Here is a 14,240-nt window from a genome sequence, read left to right as displayed (position 1 = left end):
AATTGGTTATGTGGGAAAGACTTGGACAGGTCAAATAATAGTAATAATAATAGAACAGAAGAAAAGAAAGAAGTACAGGAGAAGGTGAAAAAGGAGGAAGAAGAAGGAAAATAACTTTCAATATTTAAAAATTTGCCAGTCACAATGCATTTGACTCACATGTTTTGATCAAAAGGGTGGCAGTTTACTGGGTTCTGATGGGCTGAAGGCAAAGTTGTCATAACTGAGAAATTCGGGAGGAAGAGTAGAGATGAGTGGTGGTGTCCATACTGAGCAGGGAATAAAAGGTGAACCAAGGAACCTAAGCCTAGGTGGGACACACTGATGCCCAGACAGGGGAGAGCCCTGCATTCAGAGGTGGGCTTGATTTACCTGTTTGACTCCTTGTCATTTGCAAATGAGAGACCAGTTTTTTACATGTGTGAAGTAAGTGAGCAATAATTAGCAGTAGGTAGTTCTGCCCCTTATTTTCGTAGACTGGGAGCATCACATTTGCCTTTGCAGTGACTGGCATTAGCCACAGGACTCTCCATAACTCATGTCCTTCATGCTTTCCTCCTAGATTTGCTTTGTTTGATGTGCAGGGAAATTTAGTGGGTTGGACTGGCAACCCTGGCCTCCCCAAGGCCTGTGAAGTTCAGGGCTGACACTGCATTTCATGCCACGATTTAAGCCATCTCACTCTGTGTAAAGGCTCATTCATCCACTATAACATGTACTTTTCAAACTCTTTATGAAGCATTCTCTTGAGATTTCATATTCTCCAGGGGGGTTGATGCTAAGTGCCTGTTTTGGAATGGATCCAAAAATCAATAAATGAAAGGCCTTCTTTAGCTGTGTCTTTTAACATTATAGCTCTACTGGATTTAAAAAAGGTACTTTATTATTTCAAACTTCTCTGTTTAATGTAATCTTGTCTCAAGTTCCCTCTGCTGTTTTGTTGTTTATTTTAAAAAGTATTGGTGGGGATACCGCCTTAAATGATCAACATCGTCAGATATACTTGTCCGTTTGAAGGTAGTCTTTCTATTTTGCAGAAATGTACTAAGGACACACTTTACCTCTTTTTGTAATTGAAGTTCTTTGCAAGAAAATTACAACAAATGCAAAATATTCTTATATTTGTTTTTGTATGCTCTGCTCCTTATGACCATGCTGTATTGCTGATGGCACCATGCCAGGGAGAGGTAGATAATTGTTGGAAAAATGTGGAGGAGAGAAAAAGTTGAATTTTCTAAGAAGTTGTTACTGGTTGCCTCTAGCTTAGAATGACAACTATTGCTTTAGCAGTGATTGTTTTCTGGTTCTGCATTCTACTTTTGATAACAGAGAAATTTCAACCCCATCAGTTAAGTTGACTCCCATTGGTCAAGAATGCGTGTAACTTCTCAAATGGATTTTACAATTGGGTCCTGATTTTCTCCTGGTAGAAATTTTACCAGTTGGTGTTGAAAATTATTGGCCACCAGTATTTTATTGGTAAACTTCACCCTTTTTCAGTCCTGTAGCTTCTTTTGAAAAACAAAAAATCAGATGATCTACCTCTGGGCTCCATGTTCCCCCACGTTGGCCATCAGCTGGAGCTTGGTAGAGTAGCAGAAGCCTAAGTAGGACAGTTCCTCTCTTCTGGTCTCAACTACTGCTCTGCTCCTCACGCTGTCTACCTGGTTTCCGTAGGACTAGGAATTTGTGACTCAGGTTTTAACAGTCCCAGGTAGGTGGATGACTCCATGCTCTATTCCACTGTTCCAGTGCCTTATTCAACTTCTCATTTCACCTGTAGTATTTACCTGTGTATTCTGCCCGAGTCCTATCGATACCTAAAATATGATGTGCTAAAATTTTTTCACCCTTTCCTTTTTTTTGCCCTCTCTTCCTGATTTCACAGCTATCTTTTTTTGCTCTCTCACAGTTAAATTGTACTGAATCATACCCTTTGCTTCCACATCCAAAGGCTACTCAGAATGTACTTCATCCTTCTTGTTTGTGCCATATCCGGTTCACATTCTCCACTTGCTGACTCTACACTCACTTTCCATCACTTTTCATCCCAGCACTAGTACAGTTGATTCAGATAGGTGCTGGCACCTGTCTCCCAGAAAGCCTGCCTTATCTCTAGTTTCTGGTTCTATCTGTCATGCAAACAGGGACAAGAACAGGCTTAAGCAAATTCCATTTTGATTGTGTCACTTTCCCTTTCAAAAAGATGCTGTGACTGCTCATCATAACAAATAAAACTCACTTTTTTGTATGTTCAAGGCTTTTCCAGTTGCCTGCACAAATTCATTCTTCCAACTAAAGTTTATTTAATTTGATTTGTTTCATCTATATCTTTTGTACTCAATCTGCTGTTTTCCTTCTTCCACAGTTTTCACACATCCAAATCTTCCCTTTCTTTGGACATTCCTCAATTCTCACCATGGCCTACCCCTGGCCCAGATCTTGATTATTATTTTTCTGTACTTTTACCTTATGTAGGCAGTCTTGGCTCTTGCTAAGGTTCCTTTATCTTAATTGTGAAAAAGGCATGAATTGTGCCAGTCTACTTGTTTTGGGGTTGTTAAATGTGCTTCAAAGGACAATGGCAGGACATTTAAGAATTTTTCATTTTTGTATATTATTGGGTGCTCTTTTGCCTTCCATTACTTTGTCATCTACTTAGGAAAGGATCATAAATTTATTATAGTTGCATACAAATAATGAGCAAGTGAATATGCATGGCATTTATAGTTAGCCACTGTTTTTTGTCCCCTTTAATTTAGGAATTTGAGTCAGAGAGGTTTCTTCATCTCTCAGGGTTTTCATCTTGTTTGCTTCTAAGAGGCAAATATTGATCATTAGCAACTGACATTGAGAATTGGTAAGAGTCCTTTCCAAACTTACTTTATTTCAAAGTGTTTCTGGTATGATTATCACCTGCATTGCCATTGCATTAAAATTAAATCTCACTTGGATAAATTTTTCCAAGAACTTGCCATGATATTATCTTCCACTTTGAAAAAGTGTCACAATAATTAATATTGCCTTCAGTATGCAAATGAAAGTTTTTATAGAAACAGGGGTATATTGAAGATGAGATTAATTGTGACAGTTCAGAAGGAGTTTTACAGAAAAAAGAAGATTATTATGTTATGTCTTCAGCAGCTGTTTTCCCTGATGCATATAATGTTAGGCAAAGTGAAATCTCTATGTACTCAAGCTCTGTGCAGGAATATTTATTGAGTTCACAGAAATTTGAGGAGGACAGATCTCAAAGGGTTTGTGACAGCCTATTTTCTTTTCTCACTGTGGGGATGCATTTGTCCAGTAGCATCAAAAATGGAAGTCATGATGATTCTTTTTGATTCTCATTCCTTCTGTTTATCTAAGAAACTTGTATAAAAAATGTCATGCTTATTCAGAAGTTAAGTTGCTCTTTTTTCATATCAGATGATAAAATTGTATTTCTTTAGTTGTTTTTTAGACATAATAGGAAAAGATTTATATAGTTAGGTTAGATTTAACTTAATTTCTTCATTCTTCAACATAGGCTAAATAATATTACTTGTTATTACCCAGAAGTTACATTTTTAAGCTACATTTCCTTTTGAATGATTCTTGCAATGATAATACAATTGTAGATTTATTTATATGTATTCTCCTTTTTTTTTCTATTTTCCTCCAAGGAAAGCAAAATGTCTGACAAAAGTGATTTAAAAGCTGAGCTTGAGCGCAAAAAGCAGCGACTAGCACAGATAAGAGAAGAGAAGAAACGGAAGGAAGAGGAGAGAAAAAAGAAGGAGGTAAATACTGGGTGTCATGGTGCTGTGGAGTAAAAGGAAAATCACTTGATTGTAAGGGAATAGTTAAATGGATAAATAAGACCCTTCAAATGATTCTTTTATAGTGTCTAAATAAATTGATTAGGTATCTATCTACATACTTGGAACAGTAAGGTCGTTGTAAGGTGTTTGTCTAGCATAAGCTAAGTGGTAGGCAGCATTTGGCTGGAGGGCCTTAAGCACCAGGTTCACCCTAGACTTGAAAAGAGCCCTGAAGGTGGTCTTTCACCTCTTTATTGTTAGATGTTTCTTAACTTGTCTGTTCCTCAGTTTTGTCTTCTAAATATGGAAATAATAATATATTTACTTTGTGGGGTTGCCAAATTTTAAGAGTGTTAATCTTGTACAGCAATTGGCGATACTTAGGATTTTATAATTAGTACTTAGTGTTAGTTTTAAGAAAAGATTTTTTAAAAGTATCAGCCAAAACATTTTAGAGGAGAGTTGGAAAATGAAACCAATGAATTTCCATTGCTTCCTACATGGTATGTATTTTTCACAGTGAATAAGAATCCTAGGTTTGGATAAGGAGAAGGGAGGTAAAAAGCTTTGTAGGACAGTGTAAGATACAGCATTGTTAGGTGTTAGACCTGGAGGGATTTTAAAGAACTTCACTGAGGCATCTCTTTACACCAGTGCAGCAGCAGGGACCCAGAGCGAAATGCAGCTTCTTTGCTGCTAGAACCAGAATTCTGTCTGGAACATCATGTTTTCTTCCACTGTCTCAGCCGAGGAAATATTTTTTTAAATTCTCTAATTTGTTGTTGCAGTGCAGAAATAGCCCAGATTCCCAAGAATATTTCTAGGAAGAAAACTTTGTATTTTGTATAGTGTGATATACTTGTATATACAGAAACCAGAGCTGCTTCCCCAGGCAGTGTTTTTCCTTAAGGAAAAATAAAATGTATTTTGATGGTTCATAATCTAAGTATTATTTCATAAGGCTGGAAGACCAAAGTAACAGATTTATAATAATTATTATTTTCCAACAAAGTAAAACATAATTGCAGTTGCATTTTAGCCTTCTGGTATCTCCCATGTCTCCATACCATTACACTTTGATTGATGTGATAGTTTATTTGTCCTTGACATTGTGGATAATGGTTTTCCCTTAGAGATCTTTGCAGTTATGTATGCAGCTTTTGGGTGAAACAGAGGTGAGAATTGACAAGGAATTGGAATCATTTCCATGCAAAGTCAAAAAAGGCATTAAGTGATTATGTTTCCTTTCTTTCAAATGTCAACGCTTACTGAGACTGTAAAGCACCTGTTATCCTTTACTAATAACCAGTTTCCTTTTAAACTGACATTCTAATATCTGGCTTGAATTTCATAGAATTACCACAAAATATGCTGTGATACAGGAAATCTGGCTCCACATTATGCTGTCTGCTTCATCTTTTTCAATTTACACATTTTGGGGAAATCACAAGCAAACCAGACTTGCTACCTTTTTTTGTTTCTATACCAACCAGTTTTGCCTGATAGAGATTTGGCCTTTTACACAGCAAAAAGAACCCTTGGATAGGGGGGGTGGCAGGTGGTGGGGAGTGGGGAACATAGGGAAGGCACATCTTGCTATTCCTTGGCCTTTACCTGGTACTGGAATTAAACTCACATGAAGTCTGCATTTTTAAATTGACAGGGTGGTTTAAGTTCATCCACAGACTTGCACAACAGTTCAGTCTTATTGTCGCATCTGTAGTTTCTCTTCAGAGCATGATCCTAGCCAGGGCCAGATTTTGTGGTGTACTGGCCTGCATCATCTTTAAGCTCTGTCCTGGCTCTAAATCTTCTTTCTTCATAACCTGTCTCCCCTCAAAAGATCTTCCCTCTGTTCAGTTTAAGCGTTTTTCACAAACTGTGCTAATTTCGTTTGTTCTGAGAGGATAACTTATTGGACAGAAGGCAGTAAAGCCTGGTAGTTACACACAGAAGCTTCTGAGTGGGATGTGGCCTGGAAACTTGACTCTGCCCTTCAGGCCACTGGAGAACCACCTTTAGTGAGGGCCTCATTGAGCATGTTCCCTCCTTTATAAAATGGAGAAAAGAGTATTGCTTTCCTCACAGAGTTCTGTGTGGGAGCAAGATGGAATTGCAGGGCAGTGAAAGACGCAGAGGGAATGGATGGTAAGAAAGAGCTCTCATTTGGCTTCTGAGACCAGCAACCAGAGTAGTTGAAGGGGGCCTCATAGCCCGGATATACACACTGCTCAGGATCACTGCTAGTGAGGCATTTTTCAAAAATGTCCCATTATTGTAGGAATTTTATCATTCAAGTTCCTTAGTTCATGCGGTGATAACATTTCACAGCTGAAAGAAACCTGGAAGTAATCTCTTCTGATCTCTCTTTTTCAAACAAAGAAATAAGGTCCAAGCCTTAGAAGTAGCCCTTATTTATCTGAAGCCTCAGGAAAAACTCTCTTATTCAGCCAAATGCCCAAATCAGAAAACTGGTCTCATTCTTTCCCTGTCCCCTTCCCCAATTTATAGCAATCATCAGGCTTGAAGCAGTTATTACCGAGATTCGCTTTTCTTGCCCATTTCTTTTCTCCTTAAAGTCCACCTAGCAGCTGGATTCTGCTACAGGTTGACTATCTTTAATCTGAAATGCATAAGACCAGAAGTGTTTTTGTGTTTGTATTTTTTTCAGATTTTAGAATATTTGCATGTGTACAATGAAATATGTTGGGGATAGGATCTAGGTCTGAACACAAAATTCTTTTATGTTTCTACACATAGGCTAGAGGAATTTTTATTATTTTCAATAATTCTGTACATAAAACAAAATTTCATGATGTGGAATTCTTCATCTGTGGCATGCCAGTGTTCAAATGTTTGGGATTCTGGAGCATTTTGGTTTTCAGATTTTTAAATGGGATGTTCAACCTGTGCTTACATATCCCTTTATGGCCCATGCTCTCTCAACACGGAGTTAATACAGTTCTCTTCCCTCTACTTTTGCTGTTTTTCTCTTTCTCTCTATTGTCCTTCACCTGGCTGTCAGCTTCATGACTTCAAGTTTTCATCTCAAATGTGACTGCTTCCAGAAAGCCACCTGTGACACCTTTGTTCACCCATCACTAGGTTAGTTCTGCACCCTGTCCTTCACCTGATCAAATCATTAGCCCAGAGCTTTATTTTTGCCTCTTCAGGGAGCTTTCTCTCCCCCAAAACTGCAAGCTTTTGAGGTTAGGTCTGTATGCTGTATGTTGGTTTTGTTTTGCCTTTGAAAGAATCACTGAAACAATTTCTGGCATAGATTTTGACACATAGTAGGCCTTGAATCAACAGGCCACTGTTACTAACTCCTAACTTTAAGATTTTCTAGTTTTTGTGTTTTTGTAGAGAATTAGAAATAGCCTTAAGTTTATAGTTTTGATTTTTGTAAACTTACTTTAGGCTTGTATTTTAAATTAAATACATTTCAGATTAAAAAGCAACAAAATGCTCTTTGGGGCTAAATTGAGTGATGATTTTTTTGCCATAACTGTGAAAACTAGAGTGAATTAGGACCACCCACACTGACTATCTCCCCAGAATGCAGAAAACTGTGTACATGTATAAAATTACCACTCTCTGCTTCTTTGGATGCCAACTGTTTTCTTGGCTGTGGCGTGATGGATGAAATTTGATTTTAAAATAAATATAGTGGTCACCATTTAAGACACAGGGCCAGTTTCATGAAAAATTGGCTTTATGCATGGAGGTGAGCTTGGTGGGGGCTACCTTGAAGTATCATCCTGTCCTTTCCTTAGACCCAATTGCTGGAAGGTGGGATGGGCAGGCTTTCCCACACTGGCCTTGGTTATTTCTCTAGTAAATGTGGAACTGCCTTTGAAGTGATTGACCATTCTCAGCTGGCAAATTTTCTTTCTTTGGTTATTCCTTCTAGGTCTCAGCTGTGATTATGCCTCACAAACAGAAATATCACTTGCTGGGAAAGGTGCCTTGCAGATTTTTAATTACTAGTCTTGCAGAATCACTCCTTGTTGAATCATTAGAACATTAAGCTAGGGTTCTCTAGCATGTGCCCAGCAAAAATAAAAAATTTCATGACTAGGGCACTTGATATCATTGTCTCCGATGAAGTAACACTTGCTTTTGGTTAAGGTGCTTACTGATGACTATCTTTATATCCAGTCAACACCAGTGACCTAATTTTGAATGGTCAACTTTGAGTGTTGATGGTTTTCCTAAGCATCTGTTTAATCTAGGTGGACATTTATCCTAATTAATAGATCCCATATATTTCTTGTATCCTTAAGAATTAAAAGGGGACAGAAGCGGTTCAATCCCCAGTACCAAAAAAAAAAAAAAAAAAAAAGAGAATTAAAAGGGGACAGAAGCAAAGAATGAGTTGCAGAGGTACATTGTATTGTGGAAGTGATATTCTGGGTCAGGGCTACTGTTTTTACACAATGTGTGGTTACACATTTTGATATGTGATTTACCCTACAATACATTTCTTTAATGCTTAGTGGTTAAAATTAGAATAAATCTCAACAACTCAGAAACAGAGTCTATACCTTTCTGCACAGGACATAACATGACAAAAGTTTTGGATAATATGCCCTAAGTTGGTTCAAAGGGAATAGATTAGTCAGATTTTTTTTCTAGTTACTCTGTAAGTTCCACTGAGACTTTTCAGTTTCATTTCTACTGACACTTTTCTGCCCTTCAGTAAATTTTTGTTGAAAGAATGAGGGAAATTTAAAGATATTTTTGTTGTTAGGATATGGAAATGGCTTTGCCGTGAGGGCCAGGTCTCTGGATGTCTAGCTATCTCGCTCTATCATGTTATCAAAGGGGTTCTTGAGTGAGGTATAGTTGATGGAAAATGGCCTAAATGATGCATAGCTTTAAGATTCTATAACTATGAATAATACTTGCCAAAGGCAGATGCTAATACATTTTTAATCGAGTATCTTCTATGTGCCTGGACTTGATCTTGGTGTGAGAACATTGTGGTGAACAGAATAATTATGTATCTGCTCTCAGTAAAGCTGACAGTTCACTTACTATTCACTGAACTCCTCACTGTAATACCGTAACTACCCAAAGTTGAATTTCTAAGACATATTTTGCTTCTCTTGATGTTTTTATTTGTATTTCATAGCTGCTATAGTAATTACCTTTCCTTTCATTTCCCTTTCTTTCCCTTCTGTCATTCTTTAAACATTATGACAACTGGAACCTTACTTTGTGGCATATTTTCTCATTTAGCACTATCTTTGCCTCTGTTGGACACATAAACTTGGGAACCTGTTTCAGTGGTTTAATGGTACAATTGGAAATGAGCATGAAAACTTTATATCTTCACTGATGGAGATTACTCTGCCATTTCAGAATTTAGGGTTAATAAAAGAGCTGAAATCCTCAAGTATATTCTTTAGTTCTTTTTTTTTTTTCGTTAAATTCTTTTATTGGTACATTGTAGGTATACAACACAATTGCATTTCTCATTGGGAATTGTACCTTTACATAATGCATCTTGGTTCTTATTTTTTCCCCATTCCTAGCCCTCCCTTCACACCCTCCACCCTTCCCTATTTACAAAGACTTTATTTCCATTTTTTCCATTTCTCATCATTTTTCCTTTCCCTTCTTTCCTTTCCCCTACCCCTCCCACTACCCCTACCCCTTTGGACCTTTTCTTCCTATTTTGCATTGTCGATTATTCATTCTAATCATTGGTACATTTTAGGTATACAATATAAAGACATTCATCATGGGAAATTTGCACCTTTACATAGTCTCTCTTGGTTCTTATTTTTTACCCTTGCCCAACCCTCCCTTCAGCCCCTCCGTTCCTCCCTATTTACAAAGATTTTGTTCCTATTTTTCCATTTTCTCATATTAATCCCATTCCCTTCTATCCTTTCCCCTAGCCCTCCCACTTCCTTCCCCTTTGCCCCTTTTCTTCCTATTTCACATTACCTATTATACATTTTAGTCCTTATTTACACTTTCAGTTTCTCACACCAGAGAAACTATTCAGTATTTATACATGTGTGTCCTATTTATTTCACTTAAGAGTATTGCCTCAATGTGCATCCACTTAGCTATAAATGTGTCTAATTTCTCATTTTTTATGGCTGAGTAGTACTCCATTTTATTTAAAAAACACATTTTCTTTATCCAGTCTCCAGTTGATGGGCATTTGGGCTGTTTCCAAGTTTTAGCTATCACAAACTGTGCTGCTATGAACATGGGCGCACATATATCACTGTGGTACGATTCTTTGAATTCTTTGGGGAAGATCCCCAGCAGTGGAATAGCAGGGTCAAATGGGACTTCCAGTCCTAGTTCTTTGAGGTATCTCCATACTGATTTCCACAGCGCTTGCACCAGTGTACACTCCCACCAGCAGTGGAGCAGGGTTCCTCTTTCCCCACAGCCCCACCAGCATTTGTTATTGGTTGATTTCATGATAGCAGCCATTCTTTCTGGAGTGAGGTGGAATCTCAGTGTTGTTTTCATTTGCATCTCTCGAATGACCAGTGATGTTGAACATTTTTTCATGTATTTATTTGCTATTTCTACTTTTTTGTGTGAGAAATGTCTGTTCATTTCAGATGCCCATTTTCGGATTGGGTCTTTAAATTTGGGAGGTCTGATCTTGTTAAGTTCTTTATAGATTAGAGATAGTAGACCTTTGTCTGAGGAAGAGCAGGTGAAGATTCTTTCCCACACTGTGGGTTGTCTCTTCACACTGCTGGTGGTTTCTCTTGCTGTGCAGAAGCTTTTTAATAAGAAGAGATCCCACTTGTTGATTGTTTGTGCTAGTTCACAGGCAACTGAGGTTTTGTTCATAAAATCTTTTCCTACACCGATGTCTTCAAGAGTTCTCCCTAACCTCTGTTCCAACTGGTTCAGAGTTTCTATTTTAATATTTTGATCTTTAATCCATTTTGATTTTAATTTAGTGCATGGTGAGAGATATAGGTCTAGTTTTAATCTTTGGCAAGTTGAAGCCCAATTTTTCCAGAACCATATATTAAAGAGACTATCTTTCCTCCAGTGAGCATGTTTGGCTCCTTTATCGAGGATGAGATGGCTGAGTGTGTCTGGCGTTGTTTCTGCATCTTCTAATCTGTTCCACTGATCCTCAGATCTGTTTCTTTGCTGGTACCGTGCTGTTTTAATCACAGTAGCTTTGTAGTAGAGTTGCAGGTTGGGGATTGTGATACCCCCTGCCATGTCTCTGTTACCTAGAATTGCTTTTGCTATTCTGGGTCTCTTCTTGTTCCAAATGAATTTTTGGATTGTTTTCTCAAGGACCATGAAGTATGCTGCTGGGATCTCAATTGGAATTGCATTAAATCTATCTAGCAGTTTTGAAAGTATGGCCATTTTCACTATATTAATCCTTCCTACCCAGGAGCAGGGGATGTCTGTCCATTTTCTGATATCATCTTCAATCTCTCTTTTCAGAGTGCCATAGTTTTCAGAGACGAGGTCTTTGATTTCTTTCATTAGGTTGATTCCTAGGTATTTCAGTTTTTTGGATGCTATTGTGAAAGGAATTATTTGCCCTATTTCTCTCTCAGTGAGTCTGTCATTGGTGTAGAGGAAAGCTATTGATTTTTGTGTGTTGACCTTGTAACCAGCTTCCTGACTGAATTTGGTTATTAAGTCTAGAAGAGTTTTGGTGGAGTTCTTGGGATATTCTGTATAGAGTATCATGTCATCTGCAAATAATGATAATTTGACTTCTTCATTTCCTATCTTTATTTCTTCTATTTCTTTCTCTTGTCTAATTCCTGTGGCCAATGTTTCCAGACCTATATTGAACAAGAGTAGTGATAGTGGACATCTTTGTCTTGTTCTTGATTTTAGTGTGAAAGATTTCAGTTTTTGACCATTTAGTATGATATTGGCTGTTGGATTTTGCATGTTGGATTTTGGCAAATGCTTTTTCTGCATCTATGGAGATAAACATATGGTTTTTGTCCTTGGCTCTATTGATATAGTGTATTACATTGATTGATTTGCATATATTGAACCATCCCTGCATCCCTGGGATGAATCCCACTTGATCAGGGTGTATGATCTTCTTGATGATCTTCTGCATTCTGTTTGCCAGTATCTTATTAAGGATTTTTGCATCTATGTTCATTAGTGAGATTGGCCTATCGTTCTCCTTTTCGGTTGGGTCTTTCTCTGCTTTGAGGATCAAGGTGATGCTTACTTCCAGGAATGAATTTGGGAGTATTGCTTCCCTTTCAATTTCGTTGAAGAGTTTAAACAGTAGTGGCGGTAGTTCCTCTCTAAATGTCTTATAGAATTCAGCAGTGAAGCCATCAGGGCCCGGGCTTTTCTTAGTTGATAAGTTTTTAATTACATTTTCAATTTCATTGATTGATATTGGGTTGTTCAGAATTTTTAGGTCTTCTTCGTTCAACTTTGGTAATTCATACGTGTCTAGGAATCTGTCCATTTCTTCTGTGTTTTCCATCTTTTTGGCGTATACATTCTGGAAGTAGGTATTGTTGATTCTCTGGATTTCTGCTGGTTCTGTTGTCATTTCACCCTTTTCATTCCTAATTGCATGGATTTGGGCCTTTTCTTTCCTTTTTCTGATAAGGTTGGCTAAGGGTTTGTCAATTTTGTTGATTCTTTATTCTTTAGTTCTTATTGGACTCCACAATGTAGTTTTCTCTCTAATGATAGACTTCAAAAATATGAGTGCATTTCAAACCCAATGTGAGTAATAACAGAATTGTTGCACCTAGAGTCACGTGCAAAAATGAACTTGGCTTATAATCAGGATATAGGCTACTGTCTGGAGCTAAGTCACCAAGTCAGTAATTATTAAATGGAGCAGTTACTACAGTACGAGGCACAAACTCTCTCTGCTTCAGATGCCATGACATCGATTACGCTACTCTCAGCTGATGGAGGTAATGAACCTGTTAAGGTATTCAGCTTGCTTCTGAAGAAGAAGGGATGTCTGCTAACTGGATAGTTGTTTTTAGACAAGCTTTGTGATAGCTTCAAGTCCGTATGCTCACAAAGCTTTCTTGGGAGGTAGCTGCACATTAATCTTCTCACGTTCCAATTGTGGGCAGATTTTTCATCCTGAGGAATAACTGTGTTAATGGATTTTAAAAGTTCTTCCAGAATACCTCCACTGATCTTTCATGTGCATTTTACATTTTTGGTATCCTATAAAAACTCAAACTGGGGATACGACCTGATGTTAGGAGGTTCACACGTAGTAAGTTTTTAAACAGAATTTGTGGAAAGTTCTCCTAAGTGGTGTTTTGCACTATATTTTTCTACATAATTTTCTTTTTTGAATTAATGTATATTATCGAGTCCTATGAAAATTTGAATTAGGTAACAAGAATTATAGCAGTATTATATTATCAATCTGTATTGTCTTAATACAGATTCTAGTCCAGTTTATTTATAAACCATAATAAACTTATACTAAATACAAATAATGTATTTTGTAGTTATAGATTTTCATAAATAGTTTTACTTTTTAACCAGATCCAAGCAATTCTGGTTTCCACAATTCCAAACATGAACCATGACTATTACAAACACATAGCCATCAAGTTGATGCTCCAGAAAGGATAAGAATGTCTAAAAAACAGAATTCTTTTTTTAAAAAAATTTTATAGCCCCAGTCAGAAATACTTTGCCTGGATAATTTCTTCCAAACATGAGAGACATAAACTTTCATACCGTGTAATAGAGGCAGGAGAAAAAAAGCTTTGACCAAAAGGAAAAGTGAATACCTGATCAGTAATTATTAAATGGAACAGTTATACTTTTACCCTTTATAACATGTGATTATATCTATTTAGAGCTCTTGTCTAGTCTTCACTATCATATATTTACTACTCTCCATTTTAGTGAGGCAAAGCACACATTTAGTTATATTATTAACTTTTGTTACTGACGTCTACTCTTTTTAGGCAGATATGCAGCAGAAGAAAGAACCTGTTCAGGATGACTCTGATCTGGATCGCAAACGACGAGAGACAGAAGCTTTACTACAGAGCATTGGGATATCGCCTGAGCCACCTCTAGGTACTCAAAAGTGCTTTATGCTACTATTCCTCAAATTGAGGTTGTGTGGCATATACCATGTCCAGCATTTACTTTTTTTTTTTAAGTCTTAGCTTCATGGTTTGTTATTCTTACTCTATGGCTTCTGGTTCAGGTTGCATAGATTTTTGCAATTAAGGGGGCAGGAAGGAGATGGGAAGAAAGGTTGTAGGATCACTAGTAATTTGCTGCTTATTAACTGATTATATGGCCAAACTTCTTGATTACATTGCCAGTTAATTGTTTTATACTTCTTAAATGAATTATCCGTTTGGCAAATACAAGAAATCTTGAAATTTTTATTAATTGAAAATTTGGAATTTTAAAATTGTTTTTATTAAATTATATTTCATT

At 37.2% G+C, this 14,240-nt stretch overlaps 1 protein-coding gene across 7 annotated transcripts in view; it reads left to right on the top strand.

The window, feature by feature from the left end:
- Positions 1-14,240, top strand: part of Dync1i1 (dynein cytoplasmic 1 intermediate chain 1) — a 339,717-nt gene that overhangs the window by 32,422 nt on the left and 293,055 nt on the right. For 4 of the 7 annotated variants that reach the window (XM_004862718.4, XM_004862716.4, XM_004862719.4 and 1 more), the window contains exons 2-3: positions 3,666-3,782; positions 13,754-13,868. In XM_004862718.4, coding sequence (XP_004862775.2) covers positions 3,675-3,782; positions 13,754-13,868 — 223 coding nt within the window. In that variant the 5' untranslated portion in view covers positions 3,666-3,674. The remainder of the gene's footprint in view (positions 1-3,665; positions 3,783-13,753; positions 13,869-14,240) is intronic. The other 3 variants (XM_087204461.1, XM_087204463.1, XM_087204462.1) reach the window with 1 other exon arrangement.

The sequence above is a fragment of the Heterocephalus glaber genome, unplaced genomic scaffold, assembly GCF_053883595.1.
Source record: "Heterocephalus glaber isolate CG9 unplaced genomic scaffold, H.glaber_assembly_v1.0 deba00000546, whole genome shotgun sequence".
NCBI classification, from domain to species: domain Eukaryota; kingdom Metazoa; phylum Chordata; class Mammalia; order Rodentia; family Bathyergidae; genus Heterocephalus; species Heterocephalus glaber.
The sequence above is the reverse complement of the archived record's forward strand: the minus strand, read 5'-3'. Positions and strand labels throughout refer to the sequence as shown.